Source organism: Balearica regulorum, chromosome Z, assembly GCF_011004875.1.
Source record: "Balearica regulorum gibbericeps isolate bBalReg1 chromosome Z, bBalReg1.pri, whole genome shotgun sequence".
In the NCBI taxonomy this organism is placed as follows: domain Eukaryota; kingdom Metazoa; phylum Chordata; class Aves; order Gruiformes; family Gruidae; genus Balearica; species Balearica regulorum.
This window is the reverse complement of record NC_046220.1, coordinates 63,530,701-63,546,210: the sequence shown is the minus strand read 5'-3', so window position 1 is coordinate 63,546,210 and position 15,510 is coordinate 63,530,701. Positions and strand designations below refer to the sequence as shown.

At 35.6% G+C, this 15,510-nt stretch overlaps 1 protein-coding gene across 10 annotated transcripts in view; it reads right to left on the bottom strand.

The window, feature by feature from the left end:
• The window catches only part of ADAMTS6 (ADAM metallopeptidase with thrombospondin type 1 motif 6), a 156,709-nt gene that overhangs the window by 30,478 nt on the left and 110,721 nt on the right, over positions 1–15,510 (bottom strand). For 9 of the 10 annotated variants that reach the window (XM_075739410.1, XM_075739408.1, XM_075739404.1 and 6 more), the window contains 6 exons: positions 13,159–13,261; positions 11,884–12,017; positions 9,807–9,930; positions 8,464–8,544; positions 3,541–3,704; positions 1,686–1,824 (listed from right to left, as the gene is read on the bottom strand). In XM_075739410.1, coding sequence (XP_075595525.1) covers positions 1,686–1,824; positions 3,541–3,704; positions 8,464–8,544; positions 9,807–9,930; positions 11,884–12,017; positions 13,159–13,261 — 745 coding nt within the window. The remainder of the gene's footprint in view (positions 1–1,685; positions 1,825–3,540; positions 3,705–8,463; positions 8,545–9,806; positions 9,931–11,883; positions 12,018–13,158; positions 13,262–15,510) is intronic. The other variant, XM_075739406.1, reaches the window with a different exon arrangement.

Genomic DNA, 15,510 nt, shown 5'->3' with positions numbered 1-15,510 from the left:
AAACAAGTGACCATAGTATATCCTCATACTAAGCTGAAAGTAGAGAAAAGTGCCTGGTTTAGCCACCATAACCTACCAAAGAAATCTACCCCCCCACCCCCACCCCCCCCCAAAAAAAGTTTCAAATGAATAAAAGTATGCAGTTTTCAGAGATTCACAAATCTTCCCTTAAAAGTTAATTAATTAAGCCAAAATGTTTTAATCTAGACAAGTGCCTACTCCTTCAGAGCCAATTATTTTTTCCATTGTATATAGTAAAGTCTGTGAAATGACCATGACCTGCATGACAAAAGAGCCATGGCTAAAATCTTGTCTACCTAAATCAAAGGGAGTTTTCCCATGACTTCAAAAAGATCATAAACTCATTGCCATCATAAAACCAGGATTTGGCAGTACTCATAAGGTGCTGATACTTGGAACTGTCTTCTGCTATAAGCTAGGCACTTCCCCTCTTTATATTTCTTCTTTAAAATGTTTCTTTTCCTACCAGACTCACCATTAACTAAAATAGTAGTTAAAAAAGCAAGCTGTCACTCAGAAATTCAACAAATGAACAATAAAAATATTGGAGAAAGTTGGCACCTTCCTCTATTTTATTTCAAGACTTTCTCTATTCAGTGGCACAGAAGAGAATTTGTGCTGTCCTTTCTGTATTACATATGGCTAAGCAAACAGCTGTATTTAAACAGCAAATGACTACTAATGGCAGGTTCCAGCAGAAAGATGAGTCAAGATGGTTCTAAAGATGAAAACCTCCAGTAGCCATAAAAAAAAAGACAAACATTTGGTCCAAAGGTTCTTTAAAAAAAATATGGTATCTTCCTCTTGTGACAGGCAGCGCACAGTGCAGAAGAAACTGAAATTCTGAGGTGGATTTAAAGCATTCTCCCATATCTTCTGAAACTGAGGTATGCTGGGGAGATGATGAGTTCAGTCTCCAGAGAGAAGAGCGATACTGTTCCCACAGCACTTCTACTCACCAGTCCTTGCAGCAGCAACGGTGTTGGCTTTGAAGGAAGCCAACTGTCCTGCTCTCCCAGTCAGAAGTAAAGAATTGCATTGGTGGCCACTAGAGGGAGGATTAGGAATATAGTAAATTGTGGGCAAAAGGCACCCATGATGAATCATATGGGACTACGTACAAATCCCCCATAGCTGCCAAAGGGTAACAATTCCCAGACACTACTACGGGGTGGGAAGTATAACCCAGTTGTTATTATCCACTATAGAGGAGCTGCCAGTATGCATCCTAAACTTTGGTGGCTGGAGGATAGGAGAGCTGACTAGGATTATGTGAAGCATACCTACAAAGACACATCCCTTTATTTACAGTTGCCTTATTTGCCTTCTGGTTTTTAATCTCCTTACTTAAAACTTCTGATGTCCTTTATCAAGAAAGTTCCTGTGAAAAGCAAACATACCAGCTTCAAGAGAATCTCAGAAGAAGCACCAGCAGAGAGAGACACACTGTGCCAATATACACTGTATTTAACAAAAACATCTGAAGGTATTAAATGTACTTGAAAACAACAAAATCCGTTGTCATAAAATAAATGTTCTTTCACTAAATTAAGGTTCGAGACATGTCTGAAAGAAACATTTTCAATTAGTTATCTAGATAATTCTGTAGTAAAGTATATCTTGCAATTTGGTTTACCCTGTGGCTTGACTGCCTGGTGTCTTACCTCCAGCACAAGTGGCAGAACATTCTGACCAAGGCAGATGATTCCATGCAAAGCCAACTTCATTGTCTCCACTGCCAGTGCGAGAGATGGGAACATTGAATTTATACCTTATACCCAAATTTTGTTCCTGTAGCAGAATCTGTAGTTGAAAACAACTGGTTATACCATTAAAACAGGCAAGCAGAGGGCAACTACAGTGACATTTAATCTAGGTATGTGTTATGTTCTGTGGAAGTGAAAAAAAGTAATAAAGGAAGCCATAGTAGTTCTTTTAGGTATCCCCAAAAGAATCTGGACTAACTTTTAAAATATATACAAAAGAAAAGTATTATTGTCTGAGGTGAGCTTTGTCTTTTTTTCCCCCTTAACACAACCTTATAACTTCTGTCAGTTCTTTATTCTTGACATAATTGTTCTAAAAAGTCAGTTTTCATAAAATTAATGTCTTAATGGAAATTAACTTCACAGCTGAATAATTATGTGAGGTCAAAGTTGGTTAAGGACATCACTGCGCAAACATGCAGCAGTCCGCAGTCCTCACTGAAATCTTGTGAGGAGCTACCCACATAGCAGCTATGAACCTAGCTCTGCTCTTGTTTGCACTTCTAGTGACTATAATAATAGTAATAACAGTAACAGCAACACTGTGTTGCTGAGGTCATTGTTTCCCCTAACACAACAGCCAACAGCACAAGCTACGTAAAATCACGCCTGTGATTCCTTTAAAGGAGTATCAAAACTCTTGCTGCAGCCATATCACTGCAGGTGGTATAGACGGAAGTGCAACAATCACCATGAGTTTTTGTCTACCCTCGCTGTTGAACTGCACTTCCACGTGCCATCCGTCCAACACTAGCCTTTGACTCTCTATCAAGCTTTTTCTTTCTGTTGCTAATATATATTATGCTAGATGCAGCAATCTGACACGTTGGAGCTACTTCTGCCTTCTGTGATATTTTGCAGAGGTGTATCTGTCTATCTCCATTGGACGAAAAAGCAGAGAACTTTCAGTAAGAAAGTCAGTGGCACTGACTCAGTGAGAAAAGGCACTATAATTGTTGTGGAACTCATCCTATATGGACTCTCTAGCTTATCCACATCTACAGCAGAAAAAATAGGATTCAGGTGTTTGAAAATGCTGCCTAAAACATGAACATCCAGGCCACAATCATTCTATGACAAAAATGCCCCATCTGGCTCAAGCAATCCCTGAACTGCAAATCTGGCAGCTGACAGAACGTACTGGGCAAGTATCATCTTGTTCTTATACTTGTCCTCAACACAGCAGTGCAACAGTAGGCTCACTATTGCCTGCTGTCAGAGACAGGGTATCAGGATCATGGTCACATCTTCTGTTACATTCTCATATTTTGTACAATTTGTTCAGAGCAATGTATGTCACAGCAACATACTTTAACACAGGTGAAATCATGATACTCTTGCTGTGGTAAAAGTATACTCAGGCCAGGCTTAAAACCACTGACATCTACAGAACTGCCAGGAGCTGTCATGCTGTATCTCAACACTTCCATGTATCAGCAGTGTGTGGATACACAATACACACCCCATTTACAATTTTGTCTAATATTAGTCTGAACCACATTTAACAGACATGAGACATTTTCTGTGAGATTTCCTGGGGCTGTTCTGACTTTATCCTTGTTTCATCACAATGTTTGCTAGTTAGTTTTGAAAGGTAAGAAAGCTGTGTTAAAACACAAATGCAAAGTCCCAGCTAGGCCAGGTGTACACTCTTTGAAAATACAAGCTGTTTTGATTTCATTCATGACCTTGTCTTTTCTCAGGACACAAATACATATTTCAAATTTCAGAAATATATTAATTATAACTTTACCATGACTATGAGATTTTCTGAAGTAGGGCCTAGTGCTTCCAATGACTCTGGTTCATCTGTTGGCCTCTTGTAATGGAAAGCTGTTCCAGCAACATCAAACTTTCTTGGCCAGTCAATAGTCCAGGCACCATTAATATAGTAGTCATCCTCTTCAGATTTTAAAGCTTAAAAAAAAATACAAGCCACCTAAAAATTGGAAGCAGCATTTATAATGGAGAAGCCATTGCAAATTAATCTAATAATCTGTTAGAAATATGTGAGCTTCAGCTCAATATCACTATTTTTTCAAGCAATATAAAGACTTTTCTTTAGCCCTGGTCAAAATCTCTCTCATGCAGTTTGACAATATTGCCTCTGCAATAATCTTCAATGTGCAGGTATACTTTGCAGATTTCAACATGTGGATGCTATATGGAATAAAACAGAATGCCTCATGCAACTTCCAATGTATCTTCACCTTTGAAACCCAGCCCATGTGCAATGTATGCTGTTCTACATAAGATATATGTAGGTCTCAAATGTATAATCAATTATCAATCTAATTAAGATTAAGAAGTTGGGGCATGGGATAGGCATCTCAGATAATGTGCAGAGGAAAAAAAGAAAAGGAACGTTGAGTCTGATGTATGGTGCCAATCAGCTCTTGCTTTGTTGCCTTTGTCCACTGTTTGTTGGGTTTTTTCTTTTTAAAGCATAAATTCAAGCTATTTCTACTACAAACCCAAATACTAACTACTTAATCTAATAAGATATTTTATTATTCCTAATTTACAACCTTATCCATAAAAGTTCTGTAGGTAAAACATAAATTTCTTAGCTAACCAACCGATTAGGCTGGACAAGCACATCTTATTCAGGTATTTATATTTGATATTTTATCAATAATATTAGATTAAGTTTCTAAATGTGAAACTGACTTTGTATCTTAAGGTGAATATTCTATTAATTAGATATTGACTTCTTGACTTAAGATGAAGATTACCAAGTTATTCAGCATTCATAGTTACTTTAAATAAAACCTGCTATTAAAGGCAAAACTATGGAAATACATGAACAAACAGCCATGTCATTTTTTGTTGACACAAATAACTGACTTTACTAGATAGGGAACAAATTCACATCACAATCATAAGGAATAATACAACTTACAATCAAATTTTGTTTTCAACTACATCTGTGTGGACAGATGGTTTACCTTAAACAGTTAGGGAAAATGTCTCCATGGTGCTTAAATTTCCTAAAACTGCTCAGAGAGCAGGAGATACTTGGAGAGGCAGTAATGTTCTGTTGGTGACAGCCATATTCAGCAGGGATTAGTAACCATTTCCATCAGCATCATAAGGTCTGAAAAGGCATGTCTTTCCATAGCATAGAACTTATTTTGTTGACGTCCTTAGATTTACTTTGGAAACTCATGCTTTGAGTAAAGAAACTAGCTCTCACACATTCACTTATCTGGAATTCTCAAAGTAATTCAGACTCCTTATTGTTATATAGGTTATGAAGTACAAGAAGCAGATGGTAAAAAAAAAGTACCTATAAGATAGCAAGACAAACTGCAAGCAGTACTGTACTAAAAGAAAGGACAGTACTTCGCTAATTATTTTATGCAGGTATATGAAATAGCTACATTACAGTTGATCATCAGTATTTTGTTTTATCAGTGATCTGATTTCCACATAGCCAAAATTTCTATCCATCCTGCTTCTACAAAATCTAGCTTAATTAAAAAAAGGTTGAGGAGTCTCCTAATACTACTGAGACATATTAAAGTCTTACTTACTGTGCCACTCAATTTCAAACATTTTCTTGTCAGTATGTCTAGCAATTACCAAGAGCAAATAATGAAGTGAATTCTTTATTTATATTGAGACATATGAACAACAAATGAGATCTATAAATGAGAAGAGAACAAATGTTCTCATACATGTTTATGTAATTAATAATTCTGAAATTACATGCTATCAATTGAATGTATGCTATTTACACTTAAACTAATGTATATCCAGAAGCAAAGCAGTTCATTTTTTACCTGACTGTCAAAGAAAAATGCATTTGCATTCTGTACATAGATTTACCTAATGTCAGTTGTTATGCATAGGTGAAGGCCACACAGTTGTGAATAGCATTCCAATAATATAATTACATGACAATGATGACACAGTGGCATAATGCTAGTAGCATATGAGACAGAAAGAGTAAGTTAATATCCTAATCAAATCATTTATGAAAATTTGAGAATGCAGGAAGCCCACAGAAAATTAGCACACAACACCCTGTTGCATAAGAGGAATATAAGAGAAGATGTCACCCTCGATCAAGCCATTTAAAGGAAGATAACAGCATTACTAAACACACATTTTTTCAGCAGCTCTGAAAACAGGCAATTTTGTTGTTGCTGGGTTATTGTTGGACAGATTAGTTTAAAATACTGATTTATTTATGCAGCTGCAGAAACGTGCTTTTGCTATCACAGCACTAGGAGTGATACTGGTGCAGAAATGATCAGCCAAAGTCAGGGGGAGGGAAGACAAGTGCTGAATGAGCCAACTGAATTGACAAATGTCTAACTGCAGCCTAAATTTAAGGCCATGGCTTGCAAAATAACTGGATCTTAGTTTAAGGAATGATGGGATGTTTGTTGCAAGCTAGTTTGAAAGCCGTCTAACTGAAATGAACAAAGAAGAAACTCTGAAGCCAGTGTGACAGCTACAGAGAAAAAGGGTGTGTTTTTTTTCCTTTTTTGTATACTTCCAAATGAATAAATTGATTTCTTAGACTGTGGTCACATATTTGGCAGCAGTGCACATAAAACAAAATATAGTATTATGTGTAAATGGTTATTTTCAGCTGAATCAGTTCTCTAATCTGGGTCATGGTGTGGCCACACAAACAGCTGTCCTGGAACAACAGAGAGAACTCCATCAAGACAGGAAAAGAGCTGTGAAGTTGATACTGCCATTAAAGAAACAGCCATAAAACAACACCCTTGAGGTATTTATTTTAACAGCATAAACTAATTTTTAACTACTATTGTGCTCGTATAGTTCTTTTAAGGTAGCAGACACAGTTTCCACAGAAACTGGTGATCCTAAAACAGTGATCTGGTTCACACTTACAGAACAAAACATTCCATCACAAAATGAAATGGCCCCTGCAACTTAGTATGATTATCTTTCATTAGGATATAATGGCACCTTTGAAAGTTGGAAACACAGGAAACTAGTGAAGGAGAGGAATCCCGCATTTGTGTAGTCAGGGCTTCTGTGGCATGAAGCAAGGTAGAGAGGAGAGAGCCTGAAACTCAGGAAACCCCTTGACAAGCACATAAAGAAGTGTTTATGTACCACTTTACATTTTTAGATCTATGGCCAAATTAAATACCAATGAAGTTGCCTGTATTCTTTTATTTAAGCCAAAACCTTTACATTTTTCATTCATTTGATGGTGCCAATCTAAATGCATTTCCAGATCACTTTCCTCTGCTTATAAAACAGGGGAATAACAAACTTAATTGCCGTAGCTAAGATTTATCTTCTTTGTTCTAGTTTTCAGCTGCCCATGGAATAGTTCTTAGCAGAAAACGACCATGACAGGATGCACTGTATGCCTCTCTCCCACCACCTCTGAATTGTCAGTGTAGGATATATGAACAACCTTACCCGCAGTGTATTTTGACATGAGGGAGAGGCCACGGGGAGTATGATGCTGAAAGAGTAATAAGCACTCTACTGCTGGAGTAGTGGTGTTACTATTCCTGCAGAATGGAGGGAGACTGATTATCTGCTGAATTACAGAAGGGTGCGGACAGGCAGAAAGAAAAGTAGGCATCCAACAGTAAAAGGTACCATTATTATCAATATAATCAATTTAGGAATTAATGTACCTAGGAAGATAATTACCCTTCTAACTCACACTTACAGGCATCATAATCCTTTCCAACACGTCAGTGTTATATATATCAAATACATGGAGTACAGATTGACAAAAGTATCCTCGTCAGCTGCTGTTCAGCCTAAACAGGCAACAGTTTTTAGTTGTGTTAATCTTTTAGTTTGCTGTACAACTAATCAGCTCTCTGATCTATTTTTGACTAAGAAATGAGTGTTCTCGCACTACTGTGAAATGACTGCTATGCAAATCAGGGTACAGACACTTTCAGAAATGCATGTTTTCTTCAGGTCAGTGAAGCCAGATTTGTACATATCAGTATTAAAAAAAAAAAAAAAAACCAACAAAAAACCAAAAAAACAAATCAGAAAGTAAATTTACCTCAGACTTTAAAGAAAGAAATAATAATCTGGGAATTTGAGTTTAATTCTGTGCTTTACAACAGGCTTCCTGAATGATCTTAATTAAGCACCTAGTTTTTCTGCACCTCATTTTACCTTTCTATAAAACAGGGATGGCATCTAGTCCCTACAAGACAGCAACACAGAAACACTCTGGAATTAATACATTAACTTGCCTTAAGATAAGAAGACAGTATTGTTAGTATTTATGTAACTATGGCTGTTGATAAATAATCATTCCAAGAATAAAACTGTGTTTTAAAAGAGTATAATTCCCCAAAATCAGAGACTTCCCAGATGGAAGACACTACATCAGAATGGGACAGTATACCATCTGAGTGCTCCTCATCCACTTCAGCTCAAGTCTGACACTGTAACCATAGTGAAGTTGACCTGATTTTGCACTGACTGGACAAGGAGGAATTATATGATGTATTTCATTAGCTCCATCCAAGAGAATACATCCTAACCAACTACTCCAACTGTCTGATCACAACCTAATATTAACAGCTAACAATTCCCTCTGCTGCTTCTACTATGTGTATGGTTTGGCCAAACCAGAAAATGTACCTTCAAATCACAACATGAACTCTGACTTTTTAACAGTCTGCTATTTAAACCATGTTCTTACCAATGTAGTTCTTTGACATTGCCACTTCTCTTATTTCAATGTGCACAGAACCTCTTGGAATTTGAATCACTTCCATATAGCCTATAAAACCAAGGTAAATTTTATTTGTTGTTGTTTATGTTAATCAGTATTAGTTACGAAACTAACCATTAAAAAATTATGTACTGCTAAAAATTAATATGAGATATGGGACTCAAATGTACTCGAGCATTTTCTTTCATGTGATATAAAGGAAAACTCTTTACATGTCATAAAAAAATTTGAACGTGATAGCAAGAATTCCGATTACACTTTCCATGTAATCAGGAATTCCTTTTCTGAAATGCTAACAAAGTCTTTCCAACAATGTATCACAAGTAATTAACGGATAAAATGACCTTAGGATCACAGGATAATTCAGGTTGGAGAGGACCTCAGACACTCAGTTTAGTCCAACTTCCTGCTACATGCAGGATCAGCTAGGAGATCAGACCAAGTTACTCAGTGCTTTATCCTGCTGGGTCATGAAAAACTCCAGAAATGGAAAATGTACAACCTTTCTGGGCAAGCTGATCCGCTGCTTGACTGTCCTCCTGGGGAAAAAGGTTTTCCTTCCATTCAGTCAGCACTTGTTCCAATTTATAGCCACTGCCTCTTCTCCCACCATGTATCCACCACTGTGAAGAGCCTGGCTCTGTCTTCTCCATAACCTCCTCATAAGTATCGGAAGGTTGATACTAGGTCCCCACAAACCTCCTCTTCTCCAGGCTAAGTAAGCTCAGTTTTCTCAGCCTCTCCTCACAGAGGGGCAAGCACTCCAGACCCCAATTATCTTAGTGGTCCCTCACTGAACCGAACTGACTCCAGTACATCAATCCTTTCCCTGTATTCAGAAGCCCAAAACTAATTAACAGTAAGACTGCAACACTAATATTGTCTTCTTTGAACTAAGTTTTAAACTAATTGTCCCCATACATTTCCTGAGTTCTTATAAGATAAACTTAAGAGACATTTCTGGGTTCTTTCTAGTCTAAAATTTCATGCATGACTAAATACATGAAATAACAGATTTTAACATACATACTAAAATCATACACAAAATAATTCTTACTATGCCATCATAACTATATAATAAAAAACCCCACCCACTTCAAGTGCATTAAAGACCATGAGAACTAAGTATTCAGTAATGAAACATATTATTGTATTTGATATAAATCCAAACTAATACAGAAAAAGGAAACAACAAGGCAAAAGGAGTCAAATGACCAGCAACAATGCCATGCTGGAAATCAATGCAGCACCGTTATGTGCTAAAATGATCTAAATGCATTGTGCAACAGGATGGACATATATGTGCATACCTCCTCTGGGCAATGAATCATTGAAGAAACCTTCAATGGCTTCACATGTACTCCCATCTCCTCCACAAACACGGCATCTATCTTCCTTAGCATCAGACCCCAAAATATTATCACAACCTACATGCTGAGAACAGATAAGAACAAATATTTTAACAGGATGATGGTCTTGCACCACTATCTTCATAGGTTTTTTGAAGTGTTTCTCTCAAGTTTGATATATGCAATTCTTTTTGTCTACTCTGGTTTTGATAGCTGTTACCATAGCTTTTCACTTACCAAAGAAAGTAAATAAAAGAAGAAAACAATCCACATTTTGGGTTATTAGCAAATCTTGATTAAAAAGTACTTTGTATTTCTACTGTGACTTTCAGGAAGGGATCTCACAGCATTTTACAAACAATGTAATTATTACAGTTATCAATAAATGTTTAGTGGTGTTTTTATTTACTATTACAACAGCTGTGTTCCATCTACATTGCTTCATTAAGGTAAACATTTGCTGTGTGTTCCTTAAACATTTATGTAGCATAAACAGCATTATTGTTCCCAAAGGCATTTACAGATTCATAGACCACATTTCCACATCCTCCAGACAAAATTTGAAATATTTTCATAAGTGTGAATGTAAAGTGTAAATTACTTCTGTACTTCTTACTGTAAGAATGCATGTAGAATGAAACTTAGTGAAAGGCTGAATTACACACTGTATTGGGTAGGGTTCAAAAGCCTTTGGAAAAAAGAAGTGTCTATAACTACCTACAAAAAGTACATGACATTTCTGATTATCTACTTGAGAAATCTATGTACAGTTAACAATGATTAACTCCCTCTAACTTATTGATTCAATCCTATTACAAAGCTAATGAAAATAGACAGCTGGATCCTTAAAAAAAAAAAAAAGAGAAAATGAACGAGTAGGACATAAAAAGAATGAATGTTGCACCTTGCTAATTCTTTCTAGGTTTTATACAAAAAAGGAGGCAGGTACATAACTTTGTTTACTGTCTAGCAATATTACCTACCATCTTGTAAACAGGTAAAACATAGGTCATAAGAGAAGTTAAAATACTTCAAATAATTGACAAAATAGTATTATTCTAAACATTATATTTCTAATGTCTGATTTACCAAGACAGCAGAGGCCCCAATTTATTACATAGCTCATTCTAAACTTGAGATTTAGTCTGATCATTAGTTTTAAAAGATTTCTCAAAACTACTGAAATCTTCTTATGTATAAAGTACACCAGAATTACACAGGTATTTCTTGTGCTTTTTTTTTTTTTTATTTACTAAAACATGGCAAACGCTTTTGATCTTATCATGTTATTCAATAAACATACATCTTCAGCCCTCATTTAGCAAAGAACTTAAGCATCAGGTTAAGCTTTAGTTATGTTAGTGGTTTCAGTGAAATCAAATAATTTTTAAAGTCACCAGCACTGTTCAGATGACTAGACTTAAGTACGTAATTACTCTGCTAAACTGAGGGAGAAGTGGGATGTATATAACCAAAAATGTGGCATAGACCTCCAACTCTATTCAAATTCATATAAAGTGGTGCTACAGGAACTTTACAAGATAATCAGATTTTTAGTAAACGGCAAATATTTGCATCAGTATACACTTTCTCCTAGAACTACAGAGCAATGGTGACAACTTTCTGTTTCAATTACGTTAACTAACTAGTTAGAAACAGATTAATATGTTCACATTTTCTGTTTTTCAGCCAGAGTGGTGTTCTAACTGGAGTTATGGAATAGGCCTTAGGACAGTGCAAGGAATCTGTCCATCTCCTGTTGCCCTTTCCACCAATTCTTCAACAGAAGCCATAAAACAAGAAAAAAGAAGACAAATGAAGGATTTTATGATTGCCTGTGAGAAACTACTGAAATTCAAATGATTCTTACTTATGCAACACCTTTTTTATCTTTTTGTCTCAATCTTACTCTTCCATTAACAACTTGACCTGTCAGCACTCCTGTTTCATGTAAGTAACAAAGAAGTACCGTAATTAAATGTAGGAGATAGCAGACACAACAAAGCAAGCTGTAAGTGCTATATAAAACATTTGTAACCTTGCATTCTCCATTGATACAGATATCCAGTGAATCAGCATTGCACTGAGTTCCATCTATTACTGCAGGAGCACGTTCAGTGTAAAAGTTATAACCTTCAGCCAAGCAGTTTAATGCACATGGTTTAACCCCACCTGGACAACAAAAATGAATGAAAAAAACCACAACAGAAATCTTGAAAAGTTAACAGTTAAAAATATAGATGCATAAACATATCTGAAATTTTATAATCTTATCTCATACCTGACACATATAATGTATACACTTTATTTAACTTCCTTTTATTGATTTCTTTACTTGACTCTTCTTTCTTGCAAAAAAGATTATTTTGTATAGTAAGACATGGCAAGGTTGGCTTGCTCCATAATGATGCCATTATGTTAATACAACCCTAATGATTATTGAACAATTTAAAACAATAAGGATACCACTTCACCATTTGAAAAACAAGAATAACAAAATAATGCAGTGCTAGAAGTATATCAAGGTAAATTTTAAAACCAAGATCAGAGTATTTCAATTAGGAATTTAGTCCTATTGAATTACACTCAGCTCAGACCACACGACTGCAATTATCTTGTTTAGGCTTTTAATCTAGAAAACTAAGAGTGAAACCATTAGAGTCAATAAAATACAAGAACACAATGGGGAACATAGACTTATTCGCTCAGGGTTTAGAAGAGGAAAAAAATCCAGAATAATAAAAGAGCAACCTACAAATGACAACAGAAAAATAACTAAACTTGATTAAACTGTCTCAAAGAGAAAAAGAAATTACAACCCTTTTCCATGTTGCAAAATGCCCTCTTATTGCACAGTGCAATTATTTATAATTCAATTATTGAAGTAGTCTTTAGAGACTCTCATAAATGCCTTTACTTCTTTCTCCTTTTCCTGACTTTAAAATTCTGACTTTAAAAAAGGAAAACTTATTGTGAGGTTTTTTTATACTGAACTCATCATTGTAGAATGAAAGTCACTTACAGACCACCTGTGGAATCTCTAATTCTGTTGCAACTGCAGGTGCAGAAGGACTCCACATTTTTCAAGTGGAATCCCTACAATGATGGTCATTCCCCTTCACAGTAAAACAAAACTCTACCAGAATAGAGATGGATCTTCTGCAGTGTTTTCAGCAATTGACTAAAGTACAAGCTTAGCAAGCTTAGCTCGTTATACTTTAATCAAAACATTCTATTTACAAGCATTACTCTAATATTTATATAATTTTGAAGACTTCACATACGATAACATTTTTGCAAAGCTAACCATTACCTCCAGTGTAGGGTTTCCAGTTATAGTACTTTCCCCGGAAAGGCATATTGTCAAAATCTGCACATTGCTTTTCTCTAAAATCACGGGCCCCTGAAGGACATGGCTAAAATAATAAAGTAAAAAAAAAAAAAAAAAGGTTAATTTATTCCAAATATCAACACAAAAAGAAATGCTTATATGCTTATATTGCAAACATAATCATGCAAGACACTAGGAAGTGGTTTCCTGCTTTATCTTGTATCTCTGATCCTGAAACTTGCTTTATTCCCTTGCAGGTGTGTAAAGTGTCTATTTTGCAATCTTAGGCTGGTATGAAGTAACTGAAGTAATTTAAACAAAGGTAAGTGTTACATAACAGTTTTCATAAAACCGGACACTCAGAATCTCATCAAACCATGCTTCACAATCAATCCATCAGCTACCTCCTTATAAACACACATTAAAAACAGGTGAAAAAATAAAACAAAATCACTTTGGTAAGAGCTGTAGGCTCGGTTATACTGTACCTAGCAGCTGTACTGAGACATGTTATTAAGACATCCAGAAAAAAAATAAAACACTTTCCAAAGAGCTGTATCACCTCTGTTTACTTGCAGCCTTGCCAAAAGCATTTTGTTAAGGCTGTGAATGAAAATAGGTATCATGTTTGGCTCTGATTTTACCAGTCTCCAAGTGTGAAGAAATAAAAATTGCTTTCATTTGAATTTTCATGACTTTGCATTAGCAATTACAAAACTGTAAAGCATCTTTTTTTTATTCGGAATATATTAGATGCAAGTGAAATTCACCTTGGAAAGAATTATAGGAGGAACAGAATTCTTTGCTGTTTCTCACATTTTTCATCAGCAGGTTCAAAATAATAATGACAACTAACTTGAATACACCCAGAATTTAGATAGCACATTAAACATTGTTATCAATGTTTAAGTACCTGCTGAAATTACAAGCTTCATCAGACAAAGTATTTGAAATACAGATTAAAATCCCTTTTAGACTGAAAGAGAAAAGAATTTGTTTGACAGAAATCAGAGGTGTTAATAAATATTACTATTTTATGAGCAAAAGAAGAGTTCATTTCATGGCAGTTTTACTTGTGTTCCTATGTATCTAAGCCAGTTAGGACTGTTCAGGAATCTGAAATGCATTCAAGTGAAAGGGTCTCTATAAACACAGATGATAAAAAATTACAGCACAATGCAAATATTAACATAATAATTATGATTCTTAGTACACATTAATCAAGCTCTTATAACAGCCAACCCATTGCAATATGATTCAGAGGTAAGAATTTTTTCTCCAATTTTGAAGCTGTTGAAATATAAATTAAAACAGTGGAGATTAGACAGTATTTAAATTTTAAATTTTCTCTACAAATCACTCTATTATCTCCTAATAAAAATACATTTTTGAATATAATATATTTACCGGCAGAAAAAAGTACTGTAACTACTTTAATTAAATAATCCTTCAGATGACAAAAGTGACAATAAAAAAGTAACTATGTTAAATAAAATAATAACTTTTAAAAGTTTTTTTAATAGTAACACAAATTAAATTTGCCTTTCTGCATCATATTCTCCAAGCAGTAGAAGGATCAGTCTTGATCCGCGTCAAAGCTTGAGTCTGAATCTCTCTGATACTGGTCACCACACCCTATTCTTCAGTCCCACTTGCTTAGGTACTAATTTACATGGGTGGTATTTTAAGTGCACCAAGTTTGCCTTACAAGTTAATTAAATCACATCCCCTAACAAAATCCTTTTTCTGAATAGTTATACTAGAACAAAACAATAAAATACGAAGATAAGTAAACAAGGATCGAGTCTTCTATATTCATGCTCTTAAAAAAATTCTTGTAATCTGATCTTTGAGGTGTACTGTGAGGGTGACCAAGCACTTGTACAGGTTGCCCACAGAGGTGGTGGAATCTCCCTCCTCAGAGACACTCAAAAGCCGTCTGAACATGGTTCTGGGCAACCTGTTTGAGGTTTGAGCAAAAGGGACCGTACAAGATGATGTCCAGAGGTCCCCCTGTAAGCAAAGCAAAGTCTTCCTTTTACCCTATTAAGTATCAATTCAGATTTTGCCACAATTTAAACTGCTAAAATCACTGTTTGTATCCTCTTTTCTTCTTGAACACAGCTCTAGAAGCCTGACAGAAAACCAGCTATACACAAGTATGCATAGTCTGCAATCTCCCTGCTGACAAGAACAGCAGACAAGGCTGGGAATACCTGGGAGCAGCTAAAGGAACTGTTCAAGCAAAGCCACTCATACAATGTTCATGCTTTATTGATACTTCATCCGGTTCTGGATGAAGTTCCCTACATTAAATCCTGGTTTCCTATACTG